This window comes from Grammomys surdaster, unplaced genomic scaffold (genome assembly GCF_004785775.1).
Source record: "Grammomys surdaster isolate TR1022 unplaced genomic scaffold, NIH_TR_1.0 126391, whole genome shotgun sequence".
Classification (NCBI taxonomy): domain Eukaryota; kingdom Metazoa; phylum Chordata; class Mammalia; order Rodentia; family Muridae; genus Grammomys; species Grammomys surdaster.
In genome coordinates, this window is record NW_021621185.1 from 256,757 (window position 1) to 266,403 (window position 9,647).

At 38.9% G+C, this 9,647-nt stretch overlaps 1 protein-coding gene across 1 annotated transcript in view; it reads left to right on the plus strand.

Moving 5' to 3' along the window:
• Nucleotides 1-9,647, plus strand: part of Ttc37 (tetratricopeptide repeat domain 37) — a 115,092-nt gene that overhangs the window by 20,515 nt on the left and 84,930 nt on the right. The window contains exons 9-11 of the mRNA XM_028760086.1: nucleotides 243-383; nucleotides 4,750-4,848; nucleotides 4,945-5,053. Coding sequence (XP_028615919.1) covers nucleotides 243-383; nucleotides 4,750-4,848; nucleotides 4,945-5,053 — 349 coding nt within the window. The remainder of the gene's footprint in view (nucleotides 1-242; nucleotides 384-4,749; nucleotides 4,849-4,944; nucleotides 5,054-9,647) is intronic.

Here is a 9,647-nt window from a genome sequence, read left to right on the forward strand (position 1 = left end):
CTAAGTTGTGGGGGTTGGGGATGTAGTCGTCTATCTGTCTGTGTCTTAGTGATATTTCTGATAGAAGGGTTCTAGAAATTTGCCTAGTCAACCTTTTTTTCTATTTCTTTTTTTTTGGTCATATAGGACGGGGTATAATACTTTTGCTATTTTTACATGTTAATGGACGAAATAATTTTGGTTGTTAGGTTTAACATTTTAAGTTTATGGTAACATAACTATTTCAATCTCCTTTTCACCAGGTGGCTCGGACATGGCATAGATTGATAAAGACACGGCAGGAAGATGGAGCAGACAGACAAGAGCTTTATGAATTGTGGAGAAAATTGAGTCAGTTGCTGGCTGAGAATATAGAAGATCAGAATAATGAGACCCAGCAGATGGTATTGGCTGGTTTGATTCTCAGGGTCTATGTCATGAAAGTTCACAACCTAATTCAAGTTAGAAAGTGGAAGCACAGTGAAGTGATACAGGAAAGTCCTGTGTCTTGGCACAGTGAGCTCTGTGTGTGCTCGGCTTGCAATTCCTAGAGGTTCTTGTTGATGGTATAATTTGAAACCTTTGCTTATAGTCCCATGCAGTGTGAAGGGGTAGCCTTGGGTCCTAGAACATTAGAGCTCCAGGCCCTTGTTTTCATAAGAATCCACAATAGATCCTTAACTTAGTCACTGTAGAAAGGAAAAGATGTAAAAACTGACTCACAAAACTGCGTAACTTCTACAAAGTTGTACTTTGTTGCTATTATTCCTTATACTTGTTAACTAAGGGTACCGGATTACTTAATAATTACTTAATAAGTCAATTGGAATATTTATATATATAGTTAGATTATATTAGATAATGTTCTTTTTTAGTGTATTGATTTCCAAGTCAATGAAAGAATTTTTAAAATATAAAACATTAGCATTAAACCATAGTTGGGAATATCTCTTACATATTTTATTAGTAAGTTTAGTAGCAACTTAATTTCTTATTGTAGTAAATAGCTACTCAATGTATGCTTGGTAAATTGAGTGCAGTTTAAAATAATAGTTACAAACTGTACACAATGAAAACTTGCTTTGTATTTTTACTTGTCTATTTGGTAATTTGTTCTTTTGTTCAGGAAATAATGCTGAGAATGTACTCTATGCCAGGCAGTCCCCAAAGGGTCCAAGATTACACGTGTGTGTAGGAAACCCACTTAAAAGGAGGAAAGGTATTGTGGCTCACAGCTTCAGAGATTGAAAGTGTACTGATCATCTGCCTGCTGATTTGTGTGTACAGCATGGCAGGCCAGCAAGGTCAGGAGCCCATGCAGATCAGACCTACAGCAAGGTCAAGAGCCCATGCAGATCAGAGCTGCAGCAAGCAAGGCCAGGAGCCCAGGCAGATCAGAGCTGTTCACATGTGCTGGCTAGGACAGAAAGAGCTAAAGGAAGGAAGGGCTGGGGTCTAGTACCTCCTCCAGGAAGACCTGCCTTCTGTTCACTGGGCCTCACTTTCTGAAGCTTCTGCCACCTACCAAGAACACTACAGGCTGGTGACAAAACCTTCAACTCATGGCTTTCAAAGATGTTTAGGTCCAAATTATAACACACAATAATAATGACTTGTCTGTGTAAGCAGTTGTGGAAGAAATTCAGTAGTGACAAATTGGGTAGCTCATCAATTTCTCTTAAACTCTATCTACATAATGTAGGATTATTACATTTCTTAAAATACTATATGTTAACAGAGTATCAAACATACCAAGATTATATAAGTATATTTTTGATTTATTTATACTTTATGGAAGATAATATATATATATATTTTTAAAAGTAGTATGTTGCTATGTTGTCTAGACTGGCCCTAAACTCCTGAGTTTATGTATTCCTCTGTGTTTTTTTTTTTTTTTGTCCCTATCTCCACTCTTACCATTCCCTTCCCCTCTTCTTTCCCCATTTCACTCTTTTTCCTTCTTGCTTCTCTTCCTTTTTCATTTCTTCTTTACTTTTGCCCCCTGTTATTTCTCTCTCCTTTTTTTCTTTCTTTGCTCGCAATTGAATCTAGGGTCCTGTACATTCTAGGGCCATGTTGAGCACTGAGCTATTCTGTCTCCAGTTAACACACACACACACACACACACACACACACACACACACACACACAGACTGACACACAAACTACACAAACACAAATGTTCATGCACACATATAAACACATACACACAAACAGACACACACTCTCATACACACACTCATAAAGTCATGCACATATACACACATGCACACACAGATACATGCAAATACACACACTCACATAACACACATACAAACCACACACACACACATACACATATATGCACTTATACATACTCACCCCTTCCCCATTTTTGTTGTTTGCTTCTTTGTTTTGTTTTTGATTTTGAGACACTGTCTCATCATTGCAGCCTAGGCTAACTTGGAATTCTTGATCCTCCTGCCTCAGTCTGCTGTATACTAAGGGTTACAGAAGTATATTACAATATTTAACATTTTAATAAACATGTATTAATCATGCATATTTATGGCATTCATACATAAAACATTCATAGATCATACCCAACCATCTTTTATTCTTTCTCCTTACCTCCTATACATTTCATAGTCCTTTTTTAAAAAAAATAAAATATTATTGCAACATTTTTCTCCTTTTCTTTCTTTACTCCAACCCCTCCATGACTTTGAAATTCCTGGCCTTTTAATTGTATGTATATATATACATACAATTAAATTGTACATAAATTTATATATATATATATATATATATATATATATATATATATATATATATGAAATATGTGCATATATATATATATGCGCACACATAGATGTTAATTTCTTACTGGATACATACACACATACACAAATACATACATACATTGTAAGTCCATTCAGTGTTGCATGCATATATATGATTTCAAGGACTGACCACTTTTGTTGAATTGGTTAATTGGGGACACCTCCCTACTCCTGCTCTCAGCAATTAGTCACCTGTAATTGTTTGACTAGGGATGGAGGCTCATGAGACTTCCCTCTTCCATGTTAACATGGTGTTTTCCTTGCTTGGGTCTTGTCTCAGCAGCCATATTATTGAGGTGTCATAGATGTGCTTCCCTGTAACACCTATAAAACACAGTTTCACAGCAGATTTCCTAGTCCTCTGGCTCTTAAATCTTTCTGTCCTCCCTTCAGCAAGTTTCTCTGAGCCTCAGATGCAGAAGTTGTGTTAAGAGATGTATCTCTTTAGGCTGGGCACCCCAAGGTCAGCTGTTCTCTGCATTTTGACCAATCGTGATTTTCTCTAATGGTCTCTGTTACAAAGAGAAGCTTCCAAAGTGAGGGTTGTACTACATGTATTTTGTCGATAGTGAGCTGTGCTGGTTCTTTTCTAAGATCCATGCTCCACTGGCCTTGAGTAGTCTGCTAGGTTTCCAGTACTAGGTGTGGTTTCACTCCTGTTGAGCAGCCCTTAAATCCAATTAGGAAGATGCTGGTTATCAGCAAGGTATGATGCCACCATTGCATCTTTAGGGTATCTTGCCAGGCTTGTCATTGTTGGGGTTCCTAGGCTTCAGTAGTTGGGTAGAACTGTTGGTTGACTCACTCCCTTTGGCAGCTACCAGGATGATGGAAGTTAGCATTCGGGGAAGACATTTCAAGTAAGATCGAGCTCTCATCCTCCAAGTCTTGTGTCCAAAGTGCACGGTGTCTTCAACAGCAGGGACTTAGCTTCAACCTCTGGGCATCAGCCAAGGACAATAGCAATGTCCTGTAGTACCACATTGAAGGGGAGTTTATTATACCTGTTATTAGGATTTTAATTAGCGTATGGCTCTTGAGGGGAGCATTGTCAGCTTAGCTTCATTTAAACTATATATGTATATACATTTGTATGTACTATATGTAATTTTGGATAAAGAAAAAGTAATTTGGTTTCTTAATGTTTCCTCCCTCCTCTTCATTTTCTCTCTCCCTCCCTAATCAAAGCCCCTGACCTGTTTTTCCCATTTCTCCTCTCGTCACCTGCACATTGCTATTCTCTCTAGAGCGCCTTCTTCTCTGTCCTTAGTAATAGACTTAAGAATTTATTTCTAAAAAAAAAAAAAAAGAATTTATTTCTAGGTGTTAAACAGATAAATCATTAAAAAGATAAGGGATGAAAAATTGTCATGTATTTTTCCATTTGGAATACTTGCCTTGTTATATGAAAAATCTAGTTATGATAAATAATTTTAGGTTGAACTTCCTTTATTGTGACATCATTAGTCTTATTTACTCTTATTTGAACAGTTAAATTTTACTTATTTTTGCATCCTTTATATTTATAATCATGGAAAATGAAATTTTGAGGTAATGAGATAGTAGGGCTTGATTGTGATAATGAATTTTATCAACTTGATTAGATTAAGAAACATTATGGATGTGACTACAGGTGCTTTTATAAACAGTGACTGGGGGTGATTGGGTTGGAGACACCTACCCAGGTGAGTGTCAGGACCAATCAGATTGTGGTGGCTCCAGCTGTAACCACTGTGGTTGGGAGATTGAGGCAAGAAGATTTCTGTAAATTCAAGTTTGTTAGGATGACAGACCCTTTGCCTTACAAAACTGACCAACCAACTAAACAGAAGAATTATGAGGTCCAGACAGTTGAAGGTTTAGTTCTGATGAAGGAGTTTTAGTTCATCTTAGTGCTCACCACAGTTTTCTTTATGCTACCTAATAGCTTCTTGGTTTGTTTCAGCTTTTAACTGCATTTGAGAATGCACTGGACTTAGCAGATAACATTCCCAGTGAAGATCACCAAGTACTTTACAGGAATTTTATTCAGTGTTTGTCTAAAGTAAGTGACATTCATGCATTTCTAGTTATGCAAATGTTCATCCATATGCTTTCATGCTAATAGGATTCACTTTATTATGGTTTTTATATTTTCAAGTTTCCTCATGAGACAACTAGGTTGAAGAAGGCCTGTGAAGGAATGATAACTATCTATCCTACCATACAGTACCCACTAGAAGTGATTTGTTTGTACTTAATTGACTCAGGTAAGGTTTCTATATTGCTTCCCAGAGATGTGTGATTATATAAGTTTGATATTGGAATCAATTAAGCACTGCTTTCTATGTATAAAATATTATGTTGGTGTTTCTGGACATAAAAGAGATACAGTTGTGTAGTGTTGCTATTTACAGATAGTCTGACAAATACAGGAAGGTAGAGTGATTTAGGATTTGTTAAAAAGCTACTGATTGATCAGTGAAATTCTTTTATTATTTATTTATTTATTCATTTATTTATTTTTAATTCAGTGAAGTCCTTTTGGTGATGGGACTTGAAGGATGTCTTGAATTTTCTCTGGCATTAGATGGAGCAAGTCTGACAGATAGTCCAAATGTCAGGTGTAGATTTGCGGCACTAGATTTAGAAGGAATAACCGAAACCTCTCCAACTGCATAGGTTGGATTATATTGAGTGCTATGAGGATGGTTTGTCGGAACACTGAGCTTCACAGTGTTGATGTTAATGCCATAGTGAGTCTGTTTTTAAAATGACTTCAGTATCATGAGCTGTTGATCTGTAAGTGAACTAGAGTGCTCAAGATGGAATGTTTGTCTTGGTGTGTGCATCATGTTCTTGCTTCTTCTCAGACTTCGTTGGTAAAGAGAGAAAGATGACTGTTCTCAGCTTGGTTTTAGGAATTGGCTCATCTGAAGCCATGTCTATCTGTGCTCTAGGATGGTATTTGTGCAGATTGACTGTCGTGGTTTTTCATGTTGGCCTCTGTCCTCAGTGTTTGTGCTTAATAGCATGCTGTATGGTGACCAGAATATACTTCTACACATGGATTTATTCACTTGAGATAAACAAGTTCACAGAAGTGAGTGAAGAGACTGAACTGGAAATAGCACCACAGTCATGTGCTGGTAACTGGATTATTGCAGAGCTTTCCTAGTACAGTGAAGCTTTTTTACATGGATGCAAAATTGGTGAATACCTAGAACATTTTGTATGAGCGACTCCCATGTGTCATAGTAGGGAACATGGCTGAGTTCTGGAGGTAACCGAGGGAGATCTCTGGGCAGGCCTCCACCCTTGTGCTTCTGCTGCTTCTGCCTATTCCTGCTCTCCTTTGTTACCCTTCCTCAAGTTCTCCTGGTCCCTACGAAGACAGATGCACTTTCCACCAAGTAAGGAGATCTGTTTCTTATTTTCTTTCTTTTTTTTTTTTTTTTTTTTGGTTTTTCGAGACAGGGTTTCTCTGTATAGCCCTGGCTGTCCTGGAACTCACTCTGTAGACCAGGCTGGCCTCGAACTCAGAAATCCGCCTGCCTCTGCCTCCCAAGTGCTGGGATTAAAGGCATGCGCCACCACTGCCCGGCCTGTTTCTTATTTTCAAAGAAAGTATTTTTAATTATCATGAAAAAGCACCAAAAGTGTCAGGGTGAATTACTTTATGAAGTACAGGGGCTTAAACTAATAAAGTTTAGGATGGTCCTCAGTAGACTAGAGTGATTAAACCAAGTGACATCAAGAGTGAGTAAAGGAGCTTGGAATATGATGTCGTGATACAAAGGAAACACGAGTGGAAAATATGATGTGGTAATACAAAGGAAAGATGAATGGAAAAACGTCTTATAGGAAAGGGCAACATTATTTTCAAAATAGCCAAACCCATCAATTGTTTGTAAATGGGAAATCTGCAAACTAAAGCTATGGATGTAGCTTGGAAATCATTTGTAGGAAAGTAAAATGGAGCAACTGACATCAGAGAAGACTGAGGTGCAAAAGACTGAGGATGGCTCTTAGCAGTGCTGTCTGGCTGGAGAAGAGGAAGAAAAGGATGAGGATCAAGAAGAGGGAAGACAGGAGAGAATATTTCAGAAAAGAATATGTTGTAGACTGTTATGATAGACTGATTTTATGACTAAGAAAAGTAGTATTAAGGCCTTTAAATAAAAATAATTGAATTGAAATAATGATGGAGAAAATTGAAGTAGTTAGAAGTTTAAGAAGAAAAGTAATTGAGCAACTTTACTGTAACTTTAATTTTTTTCAAAACCTGTCTTTAATGATGGTTCTTAATGCTTTAACTTCCCTTTTAGCCCATCACCCACCAGAGGTAGTGGGAAAGAAAGGATACGGGGCAGGGGGAGGGGGAATGGACCTGCTTAGAAAGTTTCTTTGGAGCAACTCTGTGTTGTCTGGAAATCGGCAGTTCAGCAGTGGTAGCTCCATCCACTTGCAAACACTTCACAGATACCAGTAGTTCAGTAGAGTCAGGTTAGCAACAGACCTAGTAGAGACAGCCAGGCCTCAGCCTCGGCTCGAGTCAGCAGGAGGGACCAACAGGAACACCAAGAGAAGTTCTCAGCTGTACCTCTCTCAGGGAAGTAAAGATCAGTGAAGACATGAGACCCACAAGGGTTGTACAGCTAGCTGTGCCAGCACACCAAGCTCTCTCATTGTCACTTTATGGATTCCTATTCATGCCCTCCAAACATCACAGGCCTTGTCTTCCACAGGCCTTGCCTCTGCATGTGCTGAGGCACATGTATCTAATCAGTCCATGGAGGTGGCAAGAAACTGCAGTACATTATGCAATGTAAGGTGGACCAAGAGTGTCATTAGCAAAGAATCCTTCATCACACGTCCTTTTACGTGCTTGCTTTAGCAGAACATCCTCTCTTCCTGTGTCTGCTTTAGCGAACGTTCCTTCATGAGCCGGCCTTAGCTTTTCACTCCAGTGACCACTTTAACAAAACGTGTTTGCCCCAGCAAACCCCACCCAACTGACTTTCCATGGAACCCTTTACTAACTGCATTAATGGGAAAAGCAGAGGAAGGGAAGCCCGTGATGAGCAGCAAGCTTTCAGAGGGGCAGGAGGAATACAGTCATGTCTTCTCTCTGGACCACTGCAAGAAGGGTCGACTGAAGATGACAAATGCTCTATTAAGCCTTTGGAAGACAAGATAGACAAGGCAGCTGTCAGCACAAGGAGATACATGTTTTTGTTTTTCATCTCATAGGAAACCTAATGTCAGAATCATCTAGTTTTTTCAGAATTTATCATAAGATCCAGTGTGTGGCATTAAGGATGTGGCCTTTTGGCTGTTACAGTTGCTGTTGAGAATTAGTGACCGGTGGCTACTTTCTCTCCAGTTTTGTTGAGCACCATTTTCTCTTTTGTCTGCTCTAAATGGTGTAGATAAGTAATTGGGTGTTTCTTTTGGAAAACTGAGTGCCTCCTCAAGAAGCATGACTTTGCCTATAATACGGTGGGGTTTGTTTGTTTGTTTTTGTATAAACATGGCTTTGGTATTCTGGAATCATAATAAAACAGCAAGAAGAAATGGAATCAAGTCCATCTGCAGAGTTTCAGATGTAAATTTAGTAATCTCTCTGATAAAGAGTCTATTCGTTCCTCAATCAGTGTGAATTATAAGGTAAGAAAAAATGAGACACTTTCAAACATAAGACTCATCAAAATGTATACCTACCTAGCATTCCTTGAAGTTTGCAATAACGTGGATTTGAGATTTTACCTAGACTTTGCTCTAGAGTAAGTTGGAAAGAGCAGAAATAAAAATAAAACTAGTACCATTCTATGGGCATTTAGAAAGGCATTTGCCCTGGGGATGTAGCAGATTGGTAAGTAGGAGTCATTGTCTAGCTTGCAAGAGGCCTGGGCTTTATCTTAAGATGGGGGCTTGGGGGGAACAGGAGGTGGCTGAGTGTGTGCAAGCTTGTGTGTTGTGTGTGTGCAAGCTTGTGTGTTGTGTGTGTGTATGTGTGTGTATATGTGTGTGTATGTGTGTGTGTATATGTGTGTGTGTGTGTATGTATGTATGTATGTGTGTATATGTGTGTGTATGTGTGTGTGTGTGTGTGTGTGTGTGTGTATGTGGTAATAAAGACATAGTGAAAGGATTGTTCCGACTGATGAGAAAACATTGATTTAAAGCTGAGTATGGTAGTGCATGCCTATAATCTCAGCACTTGGAAGGGTGAGGTAGGAACAGGAGTTAATCTGCATACCAAGTTTGAGGCCAGCCTGGGCTGCATAAGACTCAGTCTCAACAAAACAAAACAAAAAAAATATTTCTAAAGAGCGTTTGTGGGTGGCGATTGGGTAGAATTGAGAGGGACTAGGAGGGGATGGGTAGATTCCCCTATGTGTGGTAAGACCCAGAGAGTTCATGTTCTAGTGAGTTGTTCTAACTTGTGGGATGAAGCAATCCAGTTGTAATTACATTCCAAGGAAAATGATTTTTCTGGGGGTGAAATGAATAGTTATTACAGGACAGTGCAGAGTTATGCATGGTTTCTCTTTTCATCATCCTGAGCTAAACTGTGTATTCTGAAAACGTAGAGCTTCTAGAAACTGGGTGTCTGCTAAAAGCCGGCACTCCACAGAGTACTTCAGGATGCGCCCCATTTGCCACTTCATAGCAGTTAATCACTGTGTTCTTTCCCATAAGGATGAATGTATTCTGTCTTTTTTGGTCTTGCTTTGTGTGTTGAGCCTCAAGACTCATTTTTTTTTCTTTTCTTTTCCTTTCCTTTCTTTCTTTCTTCCTTCCTTCCTTCCTTCCTTCCTTCCTTCCTTCCTTCCTTCCTTCCTTCCTTCCTTCCTTCCA